Here is a 26,853-nt window from a genome sequence, read left to right on the forward strand (position 1 = left end):
GGTGCTCAATAAATATTTGCAGAAAAGCTTCCCCCAGCAAATCAGACTTTTCTCTTTGAATGTAGTAGGCAGGCTTTGGGCTCAAAAGTTTGAAAAGCATGGAGGATCCAGCTAGAATTGTGTCATATGTATGGCCAGTTATAATGGTTTGTCCATTTCAACAGCAATGGATTTAGCTTGCTTGTTCAGTGCATGATAACATTTAAGTATAAAGCAAGCTTATTTTAGGTCAACATGTATGTAGACGATGGTGCAAGTGGTGCACTGCAGGGAATATTAAATGGCTGAGGTTGGAGGACTGCATTCCTGGGCACCCCTGCTCCCAGCCTCTCATCTCCCCAACCCCCACCTTCACAAGGTCTTCAATCCCCACACCTTGGTTTTTTCAATCAATTACCTGTTTTATTGACACCCATTCCCAGACTGGGAGGGCCAAGAAGATATACAAGAGGTGAATCAGATTCAGTCCAAGCCTGAAGGTCAGTCTGGGAGTGGGGAGCACAGACACACAGACGGACACAAAAACAGACACACAGATCTGGCATCTGCTGGCAGGGCACACAGTCTCACGTGGGGACACTGCGCACAGGTAGTCAGGGAAGGAAGGCTTCCTAGAGAAGACCTCACAGGGGAAGCAAGGGACGAGGCAGCCATCAGCGCCTTCACCTTTTATACATTTGTGGGCAGGGAACTGAGACCAGAGGACCCAAGGTGAGTGCAAAGGGCTGGAGGGCTAGGATGCAGTAGGGGCTTCCCCTCACCTCACTACACCCTGGTGGGTAAGTCAGCCCCACCCCATTCTTGGTCTGTGCTTTGCCTTCTGCCACACGGGCCCATTCCTGGGATCCACCTCCATAGTTTTCAAGGCTTCCCTGAGACGATCCACGTGGACCAGGTGCTCAGCCCAGTGCCTGGCACCTCCTCAGCACCCCATCCATGCACGTTTTGTCTAAGTGCTGTCTACAGCCTAGCTAGGTCTCAGGTCCAGCTCTGGGTGCTATCAGCAGCCCTCACACTGCAGGTTAAGGGCTCCCAGCATCCTTTGAGCTCAAGAGCCCTGGGCACCTTCTAGCTGTTGCAAAGGCAGAGCTGAGTCCCAGCCTACCTTAGTGAAGTGAAGTCGCTCAGTCATGTCCAACTCTCTGCGACCCCATGAACTGTAGCCTACCAGGTTCCTCTGTCCATGGGATTTTCCAGGCAAGATTACTAGAGTGGGTTGCCCACCTTAAGGACAGGCAAAGACCAGGCTGCCTCTCACTGGCCAACAGGCCATGGGCATCCACTCTCCTCTAGTGGCATGTGGGTGTCTGTTTCTCAGAGGCACAGCTCTGAAAGGGAGACCCTATAGCTGTCAGGCCAACACCAGCCAGCATGCAAGCATGAGCAGGACTCAGCCACAGCCTGCAGCCCTTGAAGACCTCCCTTCTTTCACTAGCACATTTCTGTGGTAGGGGAGGCAAATGGGCTGGGAATCCCGGGCTCTGGGGTCAGCCTGTCCTGGGAATGCTTCCTCACACCCTTGGGGCAGTACGGAGAGGGCCTGCAGCAGACCCTTCAAGCTCTGGCCAGAAGCAGGTGCAAAAACAAACGTTTCTACTTTGGGTATGGGCTGGGGTTCAGCCCTTGGACCGACTTGCTAGGCTATGAATCCCAACTGCAGAAAGTCCTGGTGTTGAAAAATCACTTCTGAAGGTGAGCAGGGGTTTGTAAGTGCAACCCATGGATGGGGCTGGGACAGGGAGAGGGGACTCCTAGAGTCCGTCCTCCCTATGGCCATGCAGCCCTGAGCAAGGGGCAGGCGGAGGCAGGCAGGAGGCCCTGGCAGTCGTTCTTCAACAGGAGGGCAGCAGTGGGTGAGTAGGGTGGGCAGCTTTTTAGGCTCCCCCTGGTCAGTCTGGCCTCAGACTTCATGGGGCTAAAAGAGGTATTTGCGGCAGGATTCAGTCCCACACTTGCATTCGATGCGGACCCGCTTCTTGGGAGAGCCGGGGAGCCCAGCCAGGCCAAAGTTGGAGTCCATGCGTGTGCTCTCCATGTCCACGGGGTCCACTGTGGAGTCACAGCCAGAGAGGGGTATTTGTTAGACAGAAGGCCAAGATAGAGGGGTCCCGCTGCCCTTTTTACCACAGGACCCAGGGGTCTGAGGGGCGGGGAGCAGGTCTGAGATGTGAGTCAGGTAGCAGGTCATGGGGTTGGTGGTTTCGGGCAGGGGCCAGGGCTTCTACTAGAAGGGTGTTCAGGTGTTAGGAAGATGGCCATGGAGTGAGGGTTCTCGGAGGAGGCAGGGAGCTGTCAGGGGTGACCGAGAGGATTGTGTCAGACAGGGGTCAGGAATGGAGGGTCACCTGGGCATCCAGAGGGGCATCTGAACTCTCCTGCCAAAGATTCCCCTTGAGTGTCTCAGAGGTGGCTAGTTTGTCAAGAAAGGGACTGGCTGGAGGCCACAAGGGTGTCCAGAGGCTTGGAATGAGGAAGGTCAAAGGGGGTTAGGAGCAGTGACGGTTGGGGGACTGGGGAAATTCAGACAAGATTGCAATCAAGAGGAGTGTGTCAACGCTTGAGCCAATCCTCCCCCAGGAGCCTCAGGAGAAGTTGGTATGAGGGTCTCAGGCTTCGGGTCCACTGGTTAGGAATGAAGGGATCCCCAAAGGGTAGGCATGAATCCAGGAGTCCAGATAGGAAACTGGGAGTGAGGAAGAGCATCTTAGCTCCTTGGGGAGGGGTCCTCATGTCCCATGTCATGGTGTTTCCCTGCCCCCAGTCCCCTGCCACCCCCACCTTGCATGTTGTAATCAAAGGTGAGCTCCTCGCCTGCCCGGATGGTTCTGGTGGCAAAGAAAGCAATGCGGGGCAGCCGCTCATCAAGGTTGTCTATGAAGACGTTGTACACCTGGAGGTTGGGGTCACACTGGGCAAAAAAAAAAAAAAACAAAAAAACGGCAGGAGGGTGAGGAGGGGCCCCAGCCTGCTCCTCCCAACCCCCTGCCCACCTGCGGGTACCCACACTGTGGTTGACAAAGTGGGAGATGTTGCCATAATAGGCGGCGTCCACAGTATACACATCCTCCACGTAGTCCAGGTCGAAGAGGTAGGTGGCACCCTGGCGGTCATAAATCTGGCCCCGCCGCTCTGCCTCCTCTGAGGTAATGATCTGGGGAGAAGGCCACAGGGGAGAGGAGGTTGACCCAGAAGGTTTAGGAAAGCCAGCACAGCTCCTGACCCCCAACCTGGCCTCCTGGAGGAGAACAAGGAGGCACCCCTGTGGCTGGCTCAGCAGCGACACACAAGGGCTGGCAGCCCTTCTCAGGCCTCTGGATGGTATGGTGAGTCTCTCAATGGTAGGCAGAGGCCGGCCACAAGGTCCAGGAGTGAGAGAGAAACCCCTTTAGTGAGAGACACACATCAAAGGTGAGGAAGAAAAAGACCCAGGGCTGAACAAAGGGGCGGGGAGAGTGGGAGTGAGAGGCTGATCCAGGGCAAGAAAGCCTGAGGCACTGAAGGACCAGCACAAGAGAATCAAGCCAGTGCAGGTCGGTGTGTGTGCACTGTGTTCTCAGTCGTGTCCAACTCTTTGCAACCCCATGAACTGTAGCCCACCAGAATCCTCTGTCCATGGGATTCTCCAGGCAAGAATACTGGAGTGGGTTGCCGTTCCCTTCTCCAGGGGGTCTTCCTGACTCAGGGATCAAACCCACATCTCTTATGCTTCCTGCACTGGCAGGTGAATTCTTTACCACTGTTCCACCTGGGAAGCCTATGCAGGGCAGTGCAGACAGCAAAAAGCACATAGTGAGCACGAGAGGGCTGGGGAAAGGGAGACTGAATGAATGAGAAGGAGACTCAGATTCCAGAACCAGAGGCAGAGTTAGACACACAGAATCTTAATGCAAAGGTCCCAGGTCCAGAGAAAAGTCCAAGACCCCAGAGAGTCTGATAGCACAAAAAAGAGGCGGAGGCCAAAAACTCAGACAGAGAAGGAAGAGGAAAGTAAGGAAACCAGACCACAGATGAGACCACCTCACTCAGGCCTAACACTGTGCACTGCCAACAGCTGGTATTTAAGACAGCAGGAGACGTATCCTCCTCCCCAGCTGGGTTCCCGCTTGTCCTAGTAACCAGACCACTATCCTAGCCCAGCCTCTCCTTGCCTCCCAAGTGCTAGCGACAGACTCCCCACCCCAACCCCCGCCACATACCACCCTTCCTCTCTATCCCTCATGTCCCCTCTTCCTGGTCAACCACAGCCTTCTGGTAATCCCTGACCATGCTGCCTCTGGGTGAGGTCCCACCAGTAGCCAAGACTTCCCCTTCCTCAGCCTGGGTGCCCCTAGGCCAGGGCCGGCCTCATTCTCCACTCCTGGGTTCTTGCTGCCTATCAGCCACAAGTACCAGCTCAGTATGCCACTGACACGCAGTAGACACCTGTCATGTGTATTCTGCTCTCTAGCTCAGAGCCCTGACCTCCGTCCAGCAGTGGTCCTAAAGGCAGCTCAGGTACTCTCTTCTTGCCACATCCCATCTTCCTTCCCTCTCCCTCTGTCAGAGACCACCGCCCACCACTACCCTCCTGCCACACTGGACATAAGCCTGAGACCCACCCCAGCCTCCTTTCTAGCTCATTCTCATGCCAGCCCGTGACCAGCCTCTGTTTTCTCTAGCTTCCTCCCTGCTGCCTCCATCATCACCTCCAGCCTCTGCTCCATGCTGAAGGCTGATCAACAGCCCCCTTAGAATATGTAGGCTTATCCCTTGGGCCACGCTGCTCACTGCCCCATACTCCAGCTCCATTCCTTGAGGAACCTGGCTTCCCCATCCCAATTTTTGTTTGTTCACTCATTCGTTCAGTGGATTTTCACGGGGCCTACCCTGTACCTGGTCCCAGTACTCAGGGGTCACAGTTGGGTGGGGGAGACATAGGACCAGGCTGGTCCTGGCCCTCGGGGGTCATTGGCGGGATAGTACAGGGACCAGGCCTGGTCTGGCCTTCATGGATCACAGTCTAGTCAGTGCTTAGAGCTTGAGGGGCAGTGGAAAAGAGAGATACCATCTAAAGGGAACTGCAGATCACAAAAGGGCTTTGACCAAATTGAAGAGTGGGCAGACTCTCCTGTGGGACAAAACAGGAGTCACAGAAGCATTTTGAGTAGGAGTACATCAAGGTCAGTCTCCCTCCGCCTCCCAGAGAACACACTCTTCCTTCTGATGTCAGCTCCCACAGATGTCACTTATCTGTGCAGCCTTCCTGAAGCTCTCACTCCCCACACACCACCGCCTCTAGAAGCTTGGGATCAAAGGGCAGCTTCTCCCGGGCTCACGAGCAGACCAGGTGGTGCCTGGGCTGGTTTTTCCCTCATTCCCCAGCCAGAGGAAATGCCCACCTCCTCCCCAGTTTCTATTTCCCTGTTCGTTCTTCCCCTATCTGCTCCCCCAGTCTCCCCATGAATGAGTCACACTGCAGACCCTGCAGGGCACAAATGGTTCCTTCTGGCTTTTCAGCCCCACACTGTAAGGGTTGGTCCACCCCGAAAACTTGAGAATGAAACAGTCCATGTCCCTGCTCTGTACCAGAGTGACTGGGGAAGATAAGATGGGCGAGAAGCTGGCAGCCAGGAAAGGATTTTGATAGGAATTGGGAACCAGAAGACTCAGAAGCCAGTTGCTGCTCAGCCCCCTCCCGGATATGGGATCCTGAATGTTCTCTCCCTATGCCTGTTTTCTCAGCCAAATCAAACAAACAAACAAACAAACCCAAACCACAACACTCCACCAGGTCTGGCAGGACACCAGTTTTAGACATTTGGGCCCACTTTACTAGCATGGTGACTCTGAGCACATTACCTCTCTGTGCCTCAGTTTTCTCATCTGTAGAATGGAGATGACAATAATCCCAACTTGACAGGGGCTGTTGTAAGAATCCAACAAGTTCAGTTATGTGAAAGGGGTTTCAGTTTGTTTTCGTGTTAGGAGTGGCTGAGTACTGTAGCTTTGTCAAAATCTAACAGGCTCCCTTCTTTTGTGTGCTCTTTTCCAAGAAAAGAAAAACTTCTGCTAATTAAAGTGAGGTTCACCTACATTTCAGAGTTGAAAAAAACATGAAGAAAGTGCATGTTTCAGAATGGATAAACTAGGCTATGTTCTCTATGAAGTCACTGAATGTGGCAGGAGGGAAGCCAACAAATACCTTGAAGAGAATGTGGGAAGAGTGGGAAAAGTGAGGACAGGGAATGAGAGGGTGCCCAGTAACTGCCATGTTTATAGCATGGAGGAGTAAGGACACTAAGGAAAAATGGTGGGTTAGGGTGGTGATGTTCCCATGAATGTGGAAGCACAGCTGGTGTGGGGACTGACAGAGCAGAGGTGGAGACTGAACTGGGTTCCAGAGTGGAGGGGGTCAGGGGTATGCCCCCGATTATGTAACACCCAGTAGGCCAGCACCACATAATCAAGTAAGTTAATATTTCTGTAAAATGACGAATATGCACACCAAGTGGGGTAAACAGACTACAAATAGGCATATATCGGTCTGGTTGGCTTTTGTAGCCAGGTAGGCTACATAAATTTTTGGTTTCTGGACATTTTGGATGTTCTGAACTTTGGACTATAATGGCTAACATTGTTTGAAGACTTACTGTGTACTGAACACCAAATGCTTCACACATCATAACTCACTTTAGTTCTTGGAACAAGTCTATGAGGTGGGTGCTATTATCATTCCCGTTACACAGATTAGGAGACTAAGACACAAACAGGTTAAGTGACTGCTGATGAGTGGTGGAGCAGGGATTCAGCCTCAGGCACCCAGACTCCATCCTCCTGAGCCCTCTGCCATGTTGCCTCGTCAGAGTGAGATGCAGGGGGATGGTTTTGGACCTGGCAGTGTTTGGGGGCTTGTGCTGCCATCAGGAGGCCCCATAGGTCTAAGGATGTCAGAGGTGGGCCTGGAAGTCACTGAATGTGGCAGGAGGGAAGTCAAGAAATACCTTGAAGAGAATGTGGGAAAAGTGGGAAAAGTGAGGACAGGGAATGAGAGGGTCCCCATGTTTATAGCATGGAGGAGTAAGGACGCTAAGAAAAAATGATGGGAAAAAGAGTTGGGCTCGTGGGACCTTGGGGTGCCAATGAGCTGAAGACTTTTCCTCCTCCTTGCCTGTCAGCATCTTCCTGTGCTGCTGACAACTCCTCCAGAGATGGCCAGTGCAGTGAAGCTAGGTGCACCCCTGCTCTGGACTTCCTTAGGACCGCTGACTCCTGTGGGTGTGGATACCTCCTCCCCTGCATGGCTACGACCCCTCTGGGCTGTGACATCTTTTCCTCACTGTTGCTCTCCCTCTAAGAACTGAATATCTCTACTGGAGTGTCTTGAGGGTGTGGACACTTCCTCGAGGTTGTCAGAGCCTCTTTGGTGTACACCTGAGCTTCTTGACTGTCACAGTCCCACTGGGGTGAGGACACTTTACTTTCCTGACTGTCAGGGCAGTGTGAGCGTGGACACTTCTTAACTCGGACTGCCAGGGTCCTCTGGAGAGCTTGCCCTCTTCCCTGGGTTGCGCTGGGACATAGACACCTCTTCCTACAGACTATCTGGAACCCTCTGAGCTGTGGCCGCCTCCTCCTTCCTCTAGACTGTCAAGCCCTTCAACATGTGGACATTTACTCCACCCGACCCCCAGGATTGTCTGGGGTGTAGATATCTCCTCGTTCAGACTGTCAGGGTCCTCTGCAGTGTAGACTGCTCAGTCTCTAGACAGTTTCTGTTCCCCCCACCCCCTGGGTCTATGGCCCTCTCTATAGTTCCCAGGGCTTCCCAGGTGGTGCTAGTGGGAAAAAGAAAAAGAAAAAAACCCCACCTGCCAATGCAGGAGATGTTACGAGACACGGCTTCAATCCCTGGGTTAGGAAGATTCCCTGGAGAAGGGCATGGCAACCCACTCCAATATTCTTGCCTGGAGAATCCTGTGTACAGAGGAGCCTGGCGGGTTACAGTCCGTAGGGTTGCAAAGAGTTGGACATGACTGAAGCAATTAAGCACGCACACACAGTTCCTCAGAACTCTCCTCTTCATCACTATTATCACTATAGCCAATGCTGTCACCTCCCAGCTGTATCACACCCCTAAGAGACCCACAGAAATACAGAGGTGTTTGGGGCTGTCCCTGTGACAAGGTACACTCATGGATTTAAATGGTCATGGTCCAGGGATGTCAAATGTTCCCCAATGCATGAGACGGTCCTATGTAACAAACAACTGTCTCACTCCAAATGCCCACCGCGACCCACTTCAGAACTTGCTGTTGCAGACACCTGCTAGTTATTCACCCAACCCCCTTTTGTTTTCCACTTGGGCATATGGCTGAATCACGCTTCCCAGCTGCCTTTGAACTGAAGTAAGGCCCATGACTCAGTTCCAGCCAATAGGTGAGGGCAGACATGATATGCACCGCATCCTGGCCCAGCCCATTAGAGACCTCCCCTTCTGCCCCCTCAGCCCACCCGCCAGGCAACACTGAGGATCAGAGACAGCTCTAAGCCACGGTAAAGGCACAAGAGGGAAAGAACCTAGGCGGCCACGCCATTTGGGTGGAAGGATACCACCCAAATGCCCACGTAGACAGTTACAGGAGCAAATGGATTTAGAACATATGAAGCCCCTAAGATGTTGTCTGGCACGCAGATAGTCTGCCTAACACAGCATCAGCTTTGCCCCAGTGTCCTGCAGTGGCTAGAGGAGGAGGTAGCCAACCCTGCCCCTGCTTCCAGCCCAAGGCAGACCGTGTTCCTTTTGTGCAGATTAGTTAAAAAAAAAAAGTGCTCCTGGGCAGACATTGCCTGGTGATAAGCTGGACCCTCATGAAATGAGAAGAGGAAGTGCCTTTTCAGATGATGCAATCCTGTGCAAACCACGTGGCCTGTTAAAAGGAATGCTGCCTGGATTTCAGTTCCCGCTTACCTCTTTGCTAGGTACCCTTATGAAGTCAACCCAGTTTGAAGGTAGTTCAATGTGCCTTTAACTACCAGCGTGGAATATGTGCCCCTGCCAGGATGTCCCTCTCACACTCAGGTTACCCCCTCAACACCTTTCCCCCAGGGAAAACAGGGGAGCTTAGGGCATACAGCCGGGAGAGGCAGGCACTCAGGGTGGGGACACACAGTGGGGAGAGCCATACACACCCGCCAAGCCCTGTCTCCCTACCTCGCCCACGTACTCCATGACGAAACTGTTCTTGCGGATCTTCTCCAGCGTGCGGACACCCCAGCCACGTCCATCATCCGTGCGGAAGATGCAGAGGTCGTAGCGGATGCCCTTCTGTACCACGCGGTTGGGGCAGTCATAGCCACAGCGGCAGCGGGAGTTGCACTCGTAGATGGGCAGCCCAGCTCGCAGGCGCACCTGGCCCTGGTCATTGTAGGCAAACTTGTGCAGTGACGCCCCAGGGCAGCAGCCTCCGGCCGGTGCCCACAAACAGTCCTGGCACTCGCAGCCCACAGCCACCTGGTTGAGGGTGATGCCCTCACCAACACGGTACTCATTGATGTACATGAAGGCCCGTGGGGGGCCATCCAGGTCCACTTCGTTCTCCACGGTGATGCGTCCCAGGTGGCTGCGCTTGGCATTGAGCTCCTGCTCCCAGCGCCGGAGTGCCCGCCTCTGCTTGGCCTTCTGCACCAGGTAGTTGGCCAGGCTTGGATCCAGGTGCCGGGGTGGCTTTGACCGGTGGTGCCGCCGGAGCAGCTCCCTTTCCAAGTCCTTGTGGAACTGCTTGAGAATGCGCACACACTTGAGATTCTGCCGTGGTTCCCAGGTGCTCTCGGAGTCTGGGTACCCACGCCATTTTACCAGGTAATACTCCTGTTCCTGGGGGGGAGTGGGGAAGGGGTGGGGGCACTGTAAGTGACAGACGAGACCCTTGGGCCAGCTCTTGTGGCACTTCCATCCCAACGCCTGTGGGCAACACCCAAACCGCTCCTTTCCTAGAATGACTCTTTGCCGTGATTAAAACACATGGGCTCTCAGAATGAGGCTCATTGGGTTCAAATCCCTCTCTCCCCCTTACCATCTGTCTAAATCAAACTTTTAATTTTATCTCCCAAACCTATTCCCTCCTGCTAGCTGTTCAGCCTCACCTCTCACAGTCATCTTTGACTCCTTTTTCTCACACTCCCCACATCCACCCTCAGGAAATCCTTCAAGCTACATCCAGAATCCTACACTTCAAATCTCTGTCACCACCCTCATTGCTCGCCTGGAGTGCAGCAGCAGCCTCCTTACTTGTCTCTCTGCTTCCACCCTCACCCCTAGGTCTGTTCTCTACACAGCAGCCAGAAGGATCTTTTCTTGCTGAGAGGCACTATAGGATAGAGTTTGACTACACAGATTCTACAACTAAACATGCTGGGTACACATCCTGTATCTGCCGCTCCCTAGTAGTGCAAACTTAAACTCAGGCAGTTATTTAACCTCACTGGGCCTCAGTTTCCTCATCCAGTAAATAAGAAAAAAAGAGCAGATATTTTTCTAGCATTCATTATGTAGAAGGTACTTTTCTAAGCAACTTATATGTATTATTAGCTAATTTAACCCTCACAACTCTATATAAGGTAGATACTGCTAATTATCTCCATTTTATAGATGAGGAAAATTAAATACAGAGAATTGGGGTAAGTTTTCCTGCGTTAAACAGCCTGGATGTGAACTGAAGCATGCTGGCTCCAGGCTGTTCTCTTAACTGTCCTGCCATTATCTCCTCCGGCAACAGTAACAGTTGCCATTTTACAATGCTGCAGGTGGGATTAAATTAGTTTCTAAAAGAAACTAATTTTGTGTGCCTGGCACACAAAGTGCTCCATTCAGTTCAGTTCAGTTGCTCAGTCGTGTCTGATTCTGTGACCCCATGGACTGCAGCATGTCAGGCTTCCCTGTCTATCATCATCAAAACCATTAGCTATCATTATCTCCACTCCTGGGCTCAGCATCTCAATCTTTGCAATTGGTTTGTATTCAGAGGGAGGTGGGAGGTGAGATTTATTTAGGTGTTATTTCTGGCTCCTGCCCCTCTCAAAAAGCCACTTGGTTTTCCCACCTGTAAAATGGAGATGATAAGAGGGCCTACTAATCCTACGTTTTTAAGATCAGAGGAGAAAACTGCCTTTGGAAACAGATGTGGGTAATGGGGGAGGAGTGCCCTGGTCACAGTCACCCCAGACTCACGCGGATCTTTTTGTAATCGCACAGGTACTCGACTTCAAAGTCATAGAGGTTCCTCTTGGAGATGCCAAGGGCAGGGCAGGAGAGCTTGGCCAGGCGGCACAGGTCCTGTAGCTGATTCCAAGAAGATTTGCAACACACACTGCAGCCTAGAACAAAGAGGGCCAGAAAGAACTATTGCTGGACATCCTGATGAGGCCAGGGGTCAAAGAGGACCCCAAATCATCCCTGGGACTTCCAAAGGACTACCTCAGAGTCAGTGAAATTTAATCCACAGGCCTTCCTAATGCTAAGACCCTTCTACAACAAAGATGTTCCACTCCCATCTACTCCAGTGCCCACTGTCCAAGGCTTACCCTGGAGCAGCAGACTTCCAAGTGGTTTCTGCTGCACGGATCATCCTAAAGGAATCTATTCCTCACCCCTCCTGCGGAGCTTCCAGCTCCCTCTATACCACTCTTTAAGCTGCCTGCAAACCTCCTTGGAGTTCAGGACCTAATTGTCCTTTTCCCTACTTTGCAAAAGAAAGAGAACAACCCCCATCTCAGTAGGGTGCACTGTTACAAGGTGGGTGGGTAGGGATGGGATTAAAGCCTCCAGGGCACCAGACAAAGGCATTAACTGGAAAGACTGGTCCACAATCTCATCTGTAACTCCTGGTGCCAGATGTTTTGGAATCCAAATTCCTTTTAGGGGATTTTACAAGTGTTCAGTTCAGTCGCTCAGTCGTGTCCGACTCTCCGCGACCCCATGAATCACAGCACGCCAGGCCTCCCTGTCCATCACCAACTCCCGGAGTTCACTCAGTTCTAGGTATATCCCCTACATTCCCAAACACAGCCCTAGTGTGGTCAAGGGCATCAAGCCATAATCAAACACATTAATAGTTCTGCAGAAAAAGTGTGAATTTTCACACTGAATAAGAGAAAGATGCAAGATAGTGGCAGTGATAGCCTAATTTTGCCACTGAATGACACCAAATTTAAGCTTTCAGGGCATTTTGGATTTTGGAATTAAGAATAAGAGATTGTGAAATGGTATTAGATTATAGGAAGCTTCCCCAAATGAGTCATGTGGGTGCCTTAAATCCATAAGATATATTTTTTCAGGCTGCATTTTGATTTTCTGTCTCATTCATATTTCTGTGAAGGGTAAAGCTCGCCCAAAGGAGTGTGCTCTGAATTCAAGAACAGACAGAACAAATAGGTTAGTGGGGAGGGGGCTACCAACATTTTTCGGGACAGATTTTTTAATTTAAAAGGCTTCTTTTGGTTCAAGGCATATTCTTAATTTCTGTGCTTTAGAAGCCATTTTATCAAATCATTTCACAAAACCCTTGTTCCAAATGTAATCAGTCGGTCCTCATCCTGTTTCATCTTTTAAAAATGTTTAATATTTTCTACCTTCCATTACAAAAACCGAAACTCATGGTGAAATACTCTAGATGTCAACCTACAAATGTACAAGAGCTTCGCAAAATTATTACGTCTGCATTTCCACCCCTCCTCTTAGACAGGCCTAGTGGAGACTCGGCCTGTGCCCACGCCTTCCTTTCCCTATTATGCCTCTCCTTTGCAAACTTACATTTGAAGCCCCAACTAATGTGATCCCAACTCACATATGCTGCTGTCTCCGCAATGACCACAGGTGGACTCTCCTAGCCTCAGAGCTCCCCCTCACACCTGTGGAACCCATCCTCCCCGCAGCTTCCCTCATCGAGAGGGGCCCACCTTCCCCAGCACACTGAGTCACCCCTCTTTGCCTGCGCGTGAGGGAGCCCAGCTCTCCCATTAGGGACGCCCTCTTCCCCTCTTCCTGGGGGAATTCTCTCTGCCTCAAATCCTTCCCCCATCACGTTGCGAGCAGATACCCTCCCCCTGAAGAATCCCCTGTCCCCCAACTCTGAAGAGGAGGTCCGTCCCCTTTCCTCCCCTCCCCTTCCGGCGTCTCGCGTGGACACCGAGAGGGTAACGGTCACTGGCGGCCAATTTTCCCGCGCGCGGGCGCGGCCTCCCCCAACAAGCCCCGGCGCGTGCGCGCGCCGTCAGGTCGCAATCTGCGGCGCTCGCCCCCTCTCGCGTCCCCACAGCCCCGCGCCCGCCGCGTTCCAAGGCACGCGCCCCCTCCCCTCAGCCCCGCCCAGCCCCGCGCGCCAGGCCCGCGCGCCTCGAGCCCCAGCCTTTTGGCGCCAACCTCCCGGCACCCGGCCCGGTGGCTTCGGACGCCGGGGGCCCCGAGTCCGCGACGCCACCCCTCCAGCCCACCCAGCCTGCCACCGGGCCCGCGTCGCTGCCGCCACTGCTTCACCTTTTAAATTTTCCGCCATCTTTCCCCACGGCTAACGACATTCGGGCCTAACCGGCCTCGCGAGAAGAGAGCTCGCGCAGGCGTGGCCGAGAACGCGCAGCCTATTGGCCGCGCCGCGCGGCGAGCAGCGCCTGCGCGGTCCAACCGGCGAGCCGTGACAGGACCCCTCCCAGCCACCCGGCTGGGTCCCGAAGGCGGGTGCTCGCCAGTGTTTTGCGAGAGTGCGTTTGGGGGGCGGCAGCGGTAGCGGCAGCAAGTGCGGCTGAGATTGCCCGAGGCCCTGCCCGTACGCCGGTCTGTCTGTCACGCTGTCAGCCAATCACCTTGTCAGCCCGCCGCAAGAGGGGATTCTCCGTCCTGTCAGACCCCCAATTACCGCCGTCAGTCAGTCCGTCACCATATTTTAACCCCAAGCAGGCCGTAACTCCCCAGGTGGACTACCGCCGCATACAGCTGCTCGGGCAGTCACCCAACTGTAATCCATCATCACTACCACTGTCTCATCAGACCCCCGCCCTCCATTCATGCTGTCAGTCTGTCAGTAGCAGCATCCATTCTTGCTTTCGGGCCAGCTGCGAGGCCCCCGAGGCAGACAAATGGCGTTGACAACAGCTATGCTGCTGTCAGCCAGCCTGTCATTCCCTTAGACTGTCCCTTCATCACACCAGCAGTCTGTCCAGTAGCCAGGCTCTCCATCTACCCTGGCCCTGGGATCAGCTCTGAATCCCCTAGGGGAAATCATCTCACCACCGCCCAGGAAGCCAGCTGGGCCCTCCGGCTAGCTGTGATTATGTCAGGACAGGCTGTCATTGTCAACATTGAATGTAGCCCCGTCGTGTGGGCTACACTCTCCACTGTCAGCTGGTCACTCCGTAATTCTCTCAGGTTCCTCCTCATTCATGCCATGATCAGGCAGTTTATTCCCCTAGAGCACGTACTCACAGCAGCTAAAGCCTCCAGGCCACCTGTCAGTGGACAGCAATCTGTCATTTCTCAGGCAAGGCATACCCTCCATTGGTTGGTCAGTCAACATTCTCTGACCCCCAGGGCCCTTTAGGGTGGATGTGATTCTGTCTGTGGACAGCCATGGTTTCAGGCAGCTACAGTGATTTTTCAGTGGGCCAGCTGACGTGTGAATCATTCAGTCTGCCCCTTGTATCAGTCAACCAGGTAGCCATTCTCAACATCTGACTGATCACACAGTCTGTCAAGCATACTGTGATTTGTTCACAGTAGACAGTCACTAGATATAGTTACCTATCAGGCAGCCACAGATCTGTCCATCAGTCAACCTGAAATTCCCTCAGGGTAGACCTTCTTTCGAAGAAGGCAATGGCAAGCCACTCCAGTACTCTTGCCTAGAAAATCCCATGGATGTAGGAGCCTGGTAGGCTGCAGTCCGTGGGGTCGCTAAGGGTCAGACACGACTCAGCGATTTCACTTTCACTTTTCACTTTCACACATTGGAGAAAGAAATGGCAACCCACTCCAGTGTTCTCGCCTGGAGAATCCCAGGGACGGGGGACCTTGGTGGGCTTCTGTCTATGGGGTCACACAGAGTCGGGACACAACTGAAGTGACGCAGCAGCAGCAGACCTTCTTTAGGGGCTTCCCAGGTGGCTCAGTAGTAAAGAATTTGCCTGCCAAGGCAGGAGATACAAGTTTGATCCCTGGGTTGGGAAGATCCTCTGGAGTAGGGAATGACAACCAACTCTAGTATTCTTGCCTGGAAAATTCCATGGACAGAGGACTCTGGTGGGCTGCAGTTCATGGGGTCGCAAAGAATAGGATATGACTGAGCGACTGAGCAGATCGCCTTTACACATCCCCAGACAGTGTAACATCCACACATGCTCTCCGGCCAGGTGTGATTCCTAGCAATAGTCAGCCATTCACAACATCTGGCTACCCAAGCAGGCAGCAACAACACAGGTCATCAGTCAGTCAACGTGTAAGTCCCTCAAGAGGCTGCCTCTCTTTTGCACCATCAGGTCATCAGCCCAGCCAGTCCCAAGCAGGGTGTAATTCAGTTAGATTTTAAGTAGCTCACAGTGTCAATAAACCACACTGTCATTTCCTCAAATTGCCCCTCTCCCTGTCACTACATGCTTTATGTAGTCAACCAAATGGTTATTCTGTGCCAGTCCAACTGTGAGCCAGCTGGAGAAATGACTGGTCAGGATGAGGTTCCATTAGCCCCTGCTTGCCATGGGTGGAACAGTTAACAGTGGAAGTCTCACCGTGAATTCTTCTTCTCTCCCTTATTACTTCTAGAACAGTCAGATGCTGGTCCTCACATGACCCCAGTCTCCCCAGGCAGGCAGGACCCTCCCACTCCTAGGGGCCAGGAGGCCTGTCCAACCCACAAAAGTAGTTTAAGGCATGAGCTCTTTCTTTATTTTGGAGGGAGGCATGACCTCTTTCTGCCTGAATCTGGGGAAGATGTAGTGGTTTACAGGTGTTGGGGACCATCCCTCAGTCTTCCCCAAATAGGATAGTACAGTGGGTAAAGGCTTGGATTTTAGAGCCCAAATACCTGGGTACAATCCAAGCTCAACCCTTCACTAAAGTGTGGGACCTTAGGCAGTTTCTTCATCTGTAAAACTTCAGATGAGTGACCTTGGGGTGGGTATCTCTTGCTCATCTGGAAAATTAATCTTTCTGGGCCAGCACCTTTTAAGAGACCTCAAAGTAAAAAACAACCCTATTATTACTGTGTCCTACACCCAGCCACTCATCTGTTCACTCAGCATTAATTTAGTGCATAGTCCGTAGACGACTTCTCCCAGTGCAGGGCCAATACAAGATTTTATCGTTTCCAAGCTGCACAAGTGTGACTGGCTTTTAATATAAACCTCGCATTGGAGTGTACCACACATACAGAAAAACAAGGAGACCATGGGTGGTGACCCTGTGTCATGAGTTTCATAAATGGACATACATGTGGAATCGGAATCCAGGTTAAGAAACAACATTGTCAGCCAGGGCCCTAGAAGCACTCAATTGCTTAACGTCTCCAAAATCAGACTGTCTTAAAAGCACTGACGGGTCATAACTTAACTGGAAGTACTTTTTAAAATTTTTTTGTCTTTTTAAGTGATATATAGAATAATGGTGCATTTTATAATCAGTGATGACTCAGGATCAGTGACACCCAATAATAACAATAGTAACAACAGCAGAAACAGCATCTCATGTTTATAAATGCCTACAAGGAGCCGTGAACTTTGAACACACTATGTACTTTCATTCTTGTCACGACCCCGTGAAATAAGCATTTTTATCTTCATTTTAAAGACTGAAGGAACTGAGGCCCAAAGAGCTAAAGCAACTTCCCCATAGTCAACTCTTTTACCCCAGATCTGTGCTTGCTTTAGCCAAAGCTCCTGGGGATTCAGAGGTTGTGTGATGTAAGGTCTTTTCCAGGACAAAGCCTGCCCAAAGGTTATAGAATTCTGGGTTTGGCGGGGATAGAAGTGATATGACAGGCCCTTCCTAGACTCAGTGCTTGCCATGGGAACCCAACCAGGGTGGGGCGGGGAGTAGAGTGAAGGATGAAGAATAATGAAAGAATTAAAGGGAACCCAGGACTCCCTCCTTCTCCAGCTTCTATGGCTGCAGGGAAATTCTTAAGGGGCAAAGCCAGCTCCCACTCCTTACACCTCCACCCTCCTCTAACCCCTTAAGCTGCCCTTGGATGGTTCAGAAATTCTTGCACTGATCTTGCAGATGGAAGAAATCTGCCCCCTTTGAATTCCCCCTCACCTTTATTTTCCTCCCTGCTCTCTTCCTCCTCTGAAGGTAGGAAACCTGAGATCTTGTATCCACCAAGTTTCAGAAATGCGAAGGGGTAGACCCCTCTATTCTAGGCTTTGATGTACAAGACTTTCTAATTACCCCCTTGGGAACAGCTTTGAACACCAGGGACATTTTTGAGTTGCACCTTTTTCCCCCTCTGGAGAGCAAGTTCTAGAGGAGGAGGGTGACCCAGCGGGATCCCAGTTGGAAATAGGTTACATATTGTTGCCCCCATTGTATAGATGAGGAAACTGAGGCTCAGAGGTGAGGCATCTTGCCTGGGATCTAGAGCAGATCTAAGTGATTATTAAATTTTTGCCTCTTTCATTGCCATTGGCCAGGACTTAGATTGCACTGGGAACCGGGCAGAATCAAATTTTAGCATTGAGAGGGGGATCCTGCCCAGCAGGATCCTAGTGTGGGAGTTGTGTGCATGGAGAGTGGGAAGTCTGATCATTGACTGCTCTCTTGATCTAATACTGTGTTGATTGCACTTTAAAAAAAATAAGTGTACAAATAACTCTCTCATTCACCACATTCAGCCTCACACCAAACTTTTTCCCACCTCAGGGCCTTTGCATTGGCAGTTCCCTCTGCCTGGAAGGCCCTTCCCTCTAAATATTCACATGGTTGATTCCTTTCTCTTTAGGTTCAGCATAACTGTCACCTCCTCCAAGTGGCTTTCCCTGAACTCTCCATCTTACCATCACTTCCCCTCAGCACAACATAGCTCTTACCACGATCTGTAACTCTTTGTTTTTATTTAATTCCTTGTTTCTTGTCTATCTCCTGCCCTAGAATGTTGACCTCACAAGACCAAGAATTTTTGTTGTTTGTTTCCCATTGCTTTATCCCCAGCCCCCAAAGTAGTGCCTGGCAATAAATATCTGTGGAAAGAAGGAAGGGCAGAAGGAAACAAAGAAATACAGACTAAATGACCAAGGGAACAAATGAATGAATAAGTATATCTATGTAAGGCTAAACAAATGAAATGGGAATAAAAGGGACTTTGGGGGAAAAGGACCCTAAATTCTCACATTTGATAGGTAAAGAAACTGAGATTTAAAGAAACAAAAAGACAGTTATTTTATTTTTGTTTAAAAATCCTTGAATGAGGAGAACTGAGACATTTTATATAAAAAGGTCCCTGGCTATTGCTAGGGTGAGTGTGTGTGGGAGGAAGCCAGTCAGAGATAACAGCATTGGAGGGACGGGTGGGAAAGAAACGGGGCTTGGGGGCCTGGAAGTTAAGTGGAGGGTGGCGAGGAGGGCTGCCAGGGGAGCCCAGCACTGAACAGCGGAGGTGGTGGTGATTCAGTCGTCCCATTCATCATCATCATCATCATCCCCGGCCTGGTCCTCCCCTTCGTCTGGAGGGAGAGAGAAAGAGTGGAACTCAGGATGGGTAGGAGGGTTCAAAAGCCCTGGAGAGAGGAGTTACTAGGGTCTGGGAGGTTGGGATTACTAAACCCTGGGGGCTGAGATCTCCCACTTGGAAGTTAGATCTGAGGTTTGTGTGTTGGATAAAGGGACCTTCTAAGAGGAGGGAGAGTTAGGGGCAAGACAGGGACTATAGCTGGAGTCTAGGTTCTAGTTGGAGTCGAGGTTAATATTATTATCAAAAATGTGTGGTTAGTTGGGATATTATTGTCACACAAAGGGTTACTGTAACAGGCTTGTCACTCAATGGAGTGGATTTAAATATCAGCAAAGGTGGAGGAAGTTACCATGTTGTTTTTTCATAGTGGGTTAATGTTAATATTGTTGACACAGAATGGGGTTAGTGATGATGACATGGTCAAAAGATGAGGTTTGTTATAATTCTGTCATATAATGGATTCCTATTTATCTATGTGTGAACAGACTCCAGGGTTGATGTCAGTATTATTATCAAAGCTGAACTTTAATTATATTATTGTTACACAGTAGGTTGAGGCTAATTCTCTTTAGCTGCTCTGCTCAGTCATGTCTGATTCTTTGCGACCCTTTGGACTGTAGCACACCAGGCTCCTCTGTCCATAGGATTTCCCAGGCAAGAATACTGGAGTGGGTTGCCATTTCCTCCTCCAGGGGTTCCTCCTGATTCAGGGATCAAACCCGCATGTCCTGCGTCTCCTGCATTGGCAGGCGGATTCTTTATCACTGAGCCACCTGGGAAGCCCTGTTGTTGACACATTAAGGGACTAACATTAACACTATTGTAAAAGATTGAATTAGTTATAATATTGTCACTTAATGAGTTAATCTTTTGACACATGACATTAGAGTTAATATTAGTGTCAAAGAAGGGGTTCTTTATAATATTATCATCACATAGTGGGCTAATGTTAATACTATTGAACATATGGGATTAATGTTAATACCATTGTCAAAGAGAGTTAATCATATTATTGTTACATAATGACAGTTAACACTGTCAAAAAAGAGACTGCTACAGATTCATGTTCATTCTCACATCAACAGATGGGACTAATTGCTGGCGGCTGTTGGGGGTGTTTTTAGGTCAACACTAGCTGGGAACCAGGGCCACAGGTCCTGGCAGGATGGGCTCTGAATGACAGGCTCACAGGGAGGGTGCACTCTCACCAGAGGAATGGATGGCTTTGCTTCTCTTCTGCATCACGTGCATCAGGGCACCCACCAGCCCCTCTGAGCTCTGAGGTGGTGGCTGCAGTGCTGAGCTCTCTGGGGCCCCAGGGGTCTGCAGCAAGCAGGATCCAGCACAGAGGGCTCAGGGCCTGTGAGAGGAGCACTTCTCCCCACCCCTTCATCATTCTTTCTCCTCCCACATACTCTAGTCGCCTTGAAACTCACCTCTTCCCACCAACCTCCCAACCCTATCAATGAACCCCCCAATCATGGGACCCCCATCGCTCTCAGCCCCAGCCCCCTACCACCCTCACTTGCACAGCACACCCCAGAGTCACAGTTCCCCAATCCTCCACCACACTGCTCCTCACCTTGTTCAGCTGAATTCCCTGCCGGATTTGATCCAAAAGTGCTCCCCGACCCCCACCAGGGGCCGGGCCCCCCACAAGCCCCAGAGAAGGAGGGGGTGGAGGAGGGATTGGTCCATCCCCAGAGCTGGGTGGTGGCGGTGGTGGTGGCGGTGGTGGCGGAGGCATGGGCGGTCCACCCCCAGCTCCAGGGGTTGGAGGGGGCGGTGGCACAGAGCGTCCAGTGGCTGGAGGGGGTGGTGGCGGAGGGCCCCCTCGGCCCGGGGGTGGGGGTCCCCGGGGAGTTGGTGGAGGAGGAGCACCTCCCGAAGGTACAGGGGGCAGAGGGCCAGAGCGACCCTTGTTACTCCCCACAGTTGGGGGCCGGGGGGGCTGGTTCCCTCCTCGGGATGGCGGTGGGGGCGGTGGAAGTGGCTCTGAGGGGAAAGACAACACATAGCTATTATTATAGTTTTCTTCAGAGCCTCAGTTTTGCTCACTTGTAAAATGGGTACCCCAACCGACCAACTCCCAATTCCAGCAGTACAGGGGTTTCTATGAGGACTGAGAGCCTGCAATGTATCTCTTAGAAATCAGCTACCAGGGTTGGAGAAGAAGGGGGGGTCCAGAAAGGGGGGCTCACCCTGGCGCCTCATCTCCTTCCGCACAGCTTCCATCCCACCCTGGTTCTCAATGAAGTCATAGATAAATTTGGAGGTCTCAGCATCGGTGAGCTGGGCATCACTGATTCCCGCCCTTGAGAACAGGCTCCGCAGATCTGGGTCCAGGTTGTTCACCTTCCCAGGAGGAAAAAGGCCCCGGCAAGGGTAGGGGAATAAGATGGGGAGGGGATGGGCACAGATTATCATGGCATCCACCCCAGTAAGGGATCTGAGAGGAGGGTGGGAAGGATGGGGTCTGGGGGTAGATCTGGAGCTGTGGACTATGGAAGGGTAGGCAGGAGTTGAGTGGAGTCCAGGGGACTCCGGAGTTACTCACGTCAAATCCATTCTGGGGGTCCCACCCCACGTGGCTGACATGTCTGAGGGAGGTGAGGAGACCCCAGTGAAGTGCCATGGCTGTTCCTTCCCTCCCTTCCTAGTGAAGCTCTCCTGCCCTCCCCTGCCCAGAGGGACTCTCAGGAGCCAGAATTAATGAATGAGTCTTAAGTGAATGAATGAGAGTAGTAGTTATGAAACTAAAAGAGGGTTCACAGTTTGTGGTGCCCATCTGTCTACCCATCCTTCTTTCCACCATCCATCCACCCATCTATTTGTCCAGCTAGTCGTTCACATTCACCTGTCAGACCTCTGATCTATATATATTTGTCTCCCCACTCATCTGTCCACACACATGTATTTACCCATTTGTCCACCAATCTGTCCTAGCCCACACTTGTCCATCCACCCACCTGTCTACCCACATGCCCATCTCTCCATTCATTTACTCACTTGACTACCCATTCAATCACACACTTCTATGTAGCCACTGAATTGTCCTTCATCCATATATGTGGCAACCTGTCTATCTCCATCCACCTTGTATGTGAACCCATTGGCCTGTATATCATTCTTTCCACATACTCAACCGCTCACCCACCCATCTACCTACCCACTTCCCATTTACCCATCCATTTATTCTCCAACCCAACCATTCATTCATCCATCCATCTACCTAGGGAGCAAAATTTAAAGAGGCACTCACTCTTGAAGTCACGGATTATAGTTGGGTGATGCGGTGGAGAGTGACTGCCTCTGTAAAATTTGCAATCTTGGTGCCTTTGGTATCTCTCCCTACTACTAGCTTTGCACTCCCCCCCCGACTCATCCATTCATCTGCCTACTCTCTCACATACCCTCCATTTTCCCATCCTTCCATTCACTCAGCTCTCCTCCTATCCACCTGCTCTCTGCTCCCCCACCCCCAGGATCCATGGGCCCACTGGAGAGAGGTTCTCACTTGAATCCACTCGGTGCACCAATATCAGACTTGCTGATCTTTTTCTTCCCTGAGCGTTTCTTATCACTTGGGCCAGGCCCAGGTGCTGGGAGTGAACGGTATCGTGAATTTGTGATGTCTGGGTTCTGGATGTCCACTGTCACCAGCCCCAGAGACACTGGGCTGGCTGCTGGGCCTGTGGGGAAAACGGGTGACTGGGCCATTGACCTGTTTCCCTACCAACCAGAGCATAAGCTTTAGAGACAGGAAGATGGTTGGGGGACTCATTGTGTTAGATGGTCATGGAAGGAGTGGGTGAAGGTTCCAAGTAGGTGTATGGAGAAGTGGGTGGGTAGATCCTGCACACCATCCATACATTCACTGATTCATTAATTAATTTACTCACACTTAAGTATTGACTCATTTATTCACCTGCTCATTGACTAATTTGTTAAATTATTCATTCACTCTTTCAGTCATTGCTTTCTCCACTGATTGAAATTTTGTCACTTATTCATTTATTCACTGTTGAATTCATTCCGTCACTCATTGATTAATTTACTCAATCATCCATCCATCTATTCATCCATTCACCCACATACCCATTCACCTACATCTACACACCCACCTGTACATCTACATCCCTCCATCAATTCATGCCCCCATTTAACCATCTGTCCACCACCAATCCATCCACCCACACATCTATCCACCTATTCATTCACCTATTTATCGCTGCACCCACCCATCTACTCATTTATCTTCCCACGCCCCACCTGTGTCTCTGTTCATTCTCCCACTCCTTCCATGACCATCTAACACACTGAGTCCCCTAACCATCTTCCTGTCTCTAACTCTCATGCTCTGGTTGGTAGGTAAATGGGTCAATGGCCCACTCACCCATTTTCCCCACAGGCCCAGCAGCCAGCGCAGTGTCTCTGGGGCTGGTGACACCTGCCCACCCAGAGACACAGGGAAGATTCAGCACTCACCCCCTTGGTCTCCACCTGGGTGTGGGGGCAGGGGTGGGAGCCCTCCTCTTCTCTCTGGGAAGATGCAATGGATAGAGAACTATCACAACCCTGCCTCCGTTTTCTGTGCTAGCCCCTTATTACTCCTCCTTGCACTAGAGGACTCACCTTCACTGGCTGGCACTGGTGGAGGCGGGAGCTGGCGCCTGTCTGTGGAGAGACAGGAAATCAGAATCAGGAGAGGGGCTTTTCCAGCTCCCCACTCTTGCTCTCACTTCTTCTCAACCTCTTTCCCTTCCCCAAGGCTTCCTTACCCCCACTTTGCCTCTGATTCCGTTTTTGTATCTTCTCCTGCACCAGGTTCCGGAAGGCCTGGGCCTCGCCCTCGTCTGCAAAGTTCAGCCCCGCTTGGCAGTCCTGCACATGCCTGGGGGGTCAGCTGCCTTCCAGATCTCCCCATACCTTTCCCCTCTCCTCCTTGCACCCCAACTGAGGCCCAGGGTTTAGGTGGTCACTTACATCTCCAGCAAAGGTGTGGAAAAAGGGGGTGGGAGCAGAGTAGACCAGCTGTGAGTATAGCTCCTGTTCCCACAGCAGCCGGCCAGCCTGGAGAGGGGGGAGCACACTGGCACCGAGGCACGCCCTGGGTGGAGGGCCTCTGTTTTCCAGATAGGGAGCATGGTATACAGATTTGGGGCCCCAAAATCTGATTTGGAGATTTCCAGCTCAGAACCGGAGAGTTGGGAATCTAGGAGTCAGATGTGGAGGATTAGGGTACAGTATGGGAGTCAGACCCTTCAGTGAGAAACTTGGATTTGGGGTCCAGATGTGGAATATGGGGACTTGAATTTGAGGATTTTGGACTCTAGTTCTAGGAAACTGAGTCCATTCAGAGAATCTGTCCCAAATCCCCCGCTTATATGGGGGCCTTCATTAGGGCAGGTAGGGTTCCAGTATTAGGAGATGGGATTGAGATTTGAGGTTCAGACATACAGACTTGGGAAGATTTTTTGGAGGGGATTGAGCCAATTTGAGGTTTGTAGAGCAGAGTTATGAATTAGGAGTTTGGTCAATATTTGATGACCCTGGGATCTTGATGTGGTTCTACTGGATCTATCTTTATAGGTTTAGTGGGATGAATTTGGGGTTTATGCTTGGAGAATTTAGGTTAAGGGTTTGTGGAATAGGTTTTTTACTTAGGAGCTACCTCAATATTTAGGTGATTAGGAGTTTTCATATAGGAGTTCTGGGATCCAATGCTGTGGGCTTAAAAGGATAGATTTGGGGTTGAATATTCAATGGCATACTTAGGTTTGGGATTTGTGGAACATATTTATGACTTAGAAGCTAGGCAAAATTCTGGAGTTCAGGAGTACTGATGGGAGGTTTCTGAGACCTAAAATGTGGAGTTCCGAATAGATATGAGGTTCAGGTAAAAATACAGTATATATTATAGTGTGTTTATATATATATATGAGTGAGTGAGTAAAGTCGCTCAGTTGTGTCTGACTCTTTGCGACCCCGTGGACTATAGCCCACCAGGCTCCTCCGTCCATGGGATTTTCCAGGCAGGAATACTGGAGTGGGGTGCCACTGCCTTCTCCAGGAGATCTTCCCAACCCAGGGATTGAACTCGGGTCTCCTGCATTATAGGCAGACGCTTTACTGTCTGAGCCACCAGGGAAGTATATATATATATATGGAGTATATATATATATGGAGTGTGGAACAGATTAGATTTGGGGGGTATACTAATATTGGGGTGACATGAAGACTCTGGGGTCAGTCATCACCACAGGCTTAGAAAGACAAACCAGAGGTTGGCATCTGGATGAAGTCTTTGGTTCTGGGCTCAGGGGGTTCACTGATTTGTCTGAGGGCTCAGGGCTATGGACACAGATCTGGGTTTATGGGTTGAAAATGGTTGTCTGTCCAGTGGTGGGGCGGGGATCACCTGAAGGCCATAAAGGCGGATGAAGTAAGACTTCTTGGGGTTATCCTTCACGAAGCACACAGCACCACAGTGTCCCTTGGTCCAGTGCTCAGCTCCAGGGGGCAGCGCCAGGTACAGCTGAACAACCGCAGTGGCCAGCGTCTGGGAGGGGAAGAGTAGGACTCGTAGGAATCCAGTCAGGGGCAGCCAGAGGGTCTGAGAACCAGACCTTGTCCTTTCTTGCTTGTGGCCATCATGGCTCCAAAGGAAGAGCCACAACCAGAGGGAAAGTGAATGAACATTGAGTTCTTCCTGGGATTGGTGAATGGGGGTAAGTGGATTCTGAGAGGAGATGATGGAGAAGAAGAGGAGGAGAAGGAGAGGAGGATGGGAAAGATGAGGAGAGAGGAAGGGGAGGAAAGGAGGAGAGGGAGAGGATGGGGAAGATGAAGAGGACGAAGAGGAGGAGGAGGAGAAGAGGAAGAGAGGGAGACAGGGAGGGCCAGAAGATCCCCAGCTCACCCAGCACTTCCGTCCGAGCATCTCAAAGAGTTGTTGGTTCTCATGGTCCTGGAGGAGGTTGGACGCGATGTTCTGCTGAACCATTTGTCCTCCGCGGCCCCCAGGCCTGCCTCCCGAAGGGCCCCCACTCATGGTGCCTCCTGCCCTTGTCCTCTCCGGCTGGGCTCTGAGTGCAGGGTAAGAAGAGGAACTTCCGCAGTGAGCGGGGGAACAGGAAGTGCAAAAAACCACAAGGGAAACAAGTCCTCTAGGGGCCCCTCGGTAGGCCTGGCCTCCTCCTCCCTTAGACTGGGGCCCTCCTCCATTTGACTGGTTAGATCCATCTTTTGTCCTCCTTTCTTACTCTCTGGGGCCCATCTCCCTCTGACTTTCTTGGACCCTCCTCCCTCTGGTTGGCTGGCAGTCAGGGATAGGCCACTGCAGCATTTCTGCAGTGCCACGGGGGGCAGTCCTGGGCAGAGTGGCCTTCTTCCTCCCCAAAGCATCCAGTTAGTCTGGGCCCAGGGTCCAAGGCTCTGGTGCTGAAGGGTTATTGCACTAAAGCTTTTCCTTTACTTACATAGCAAGCACCTGGGACCCCCACCTCGCTCACGCCTGACTCAACTTCCCCATCCCTACCATACCATCGCATTTAGTTGCTGTTGCTTCTGGACTTTTGAAAGTGTATCATCTTTGGAGTCTTGTCTTTCCCCCCACTCAATATTCTATGTTTTATTTACTTATTTAGTCTCCTTGCGGTACATGGGCTTCTCTTATTGCAGCGCAAGGGCTTCTCCTTGCGGTGTTTGGGATTCTCTTGTGATGCGAGTGCTTAGTTGCCCCTTGGCATGTCAGATCGGAATTCCTCACCCAAGGATCAAACTGGCACCTCCTGCATTGGAAGGCATATTATTAACCACTGGACCACTAGGGAAGTCCCTCAACCTTCTGTTTTTATCTAACAAACATTCATTTCATGTAGCACTGAACGTGTGTGCCAGGCACTCTTCTGACCTCTTTGTAAATATTGACACATATAAATCCTCCTATTGGCCTGGGGGACACACACTGTTTTTACCACTTGATGGAGGGATACTGGGGCCCAGAGTGGTTAAATGATTTCCCCAGTAGCTCTGAGCTAGCATGCCAGGCAGGTTGGTTAGTGTGCACTTTTCATCAAGATGCTCCACAGCTTGCTCTATTACTAAGATTCATATTTGCCTGTAGCAGTAGCTGTTACTGCTATATAGCATTCTATTGTGTTAC

General features: G+C 51.2%; 2 protein-coding genes across 2 annotated transcripts; both read right to left on the reverse strand.

Annotated features, from left to right (window-relative positions):
- Window positions 1-265: 265 nt before the first annotated feature.
- On the reverse strand, window positions 266-13,590 carry SUV39H1 (SUV39H1 histone lysine methyltransferase). Its single transcript, XM_055438236.2, has 6 exons — window positions 13,511-13,590; window positions 11,207-11,352; window positions 9,191-9,853; window positions 3,005-3,151; window positions 2,779-2,908; window positions 266-2,049 (listed from the first exon to the last, which is right to left on the reverse strand). The coding sequence occupies exons 1-6, from the start codon at window positions 13,527-13,529 to the stop codon at window positions 1,916-1,918; spliced, it is 1,239 nt and encodes a 412-aa protein (XP_055294211.1). The 5' UTR covers window positions 13,530-13,590; the 3' UTR covers window positions 266-1,915.
- A 4,779-nt stretch (window positions 13,591-18,369) lies between these two features.
- WAS (WASP actin nucleation promoting factor) lies at window positions 18,370-25,790 on the reverse strand. The gene is made up of 12 exons (XM_055438238.2): window positions 25,609-25,790; window positions 25,108-25,248; window positions 23,673-23,759; window positions 23,468-23,570; window positions 23,322-23,363; window positions 23,175-23,228; window positions 22,204-22,378; window positions 21,244-21,286; window positions 20,888-21,041; window positions 20,269-20,681; window positions 19,895-20,009; window positions 18,370-18,678 (listed from the first exon to the last, which is right to left on the reverse strand). The coding sequence occupies exons 1-12, from the start codon at window positions 25,738-25,740 to the stop codon at window positions 18,623-18,625; spliced, it is 1,515 nt and encodes a 504-aa protein (XP_055294213.1). The 5' UTR covers window positions 25,741-25,790; the 3' UTR covers window positions 18,370-18,622.
- Between the last annotated feature and the right edge of the window lie 1,063 nt (window positions 25,791-26,853).

This window comes from Moschus berezovskii, chromosome X (assembly GCF_049115385.1).
Source record: "Moschus berezovskii isolate FMDL1 chromosome X, NW_MosBer_1.0, whole genome shotgun sequence".
NCBI classification, from domain to species: Eukaryota; Metazoa; Chordata; class Mammalia; order Artiodactyla; family Moschidae; genus Moschus; species Moschus berezovskii.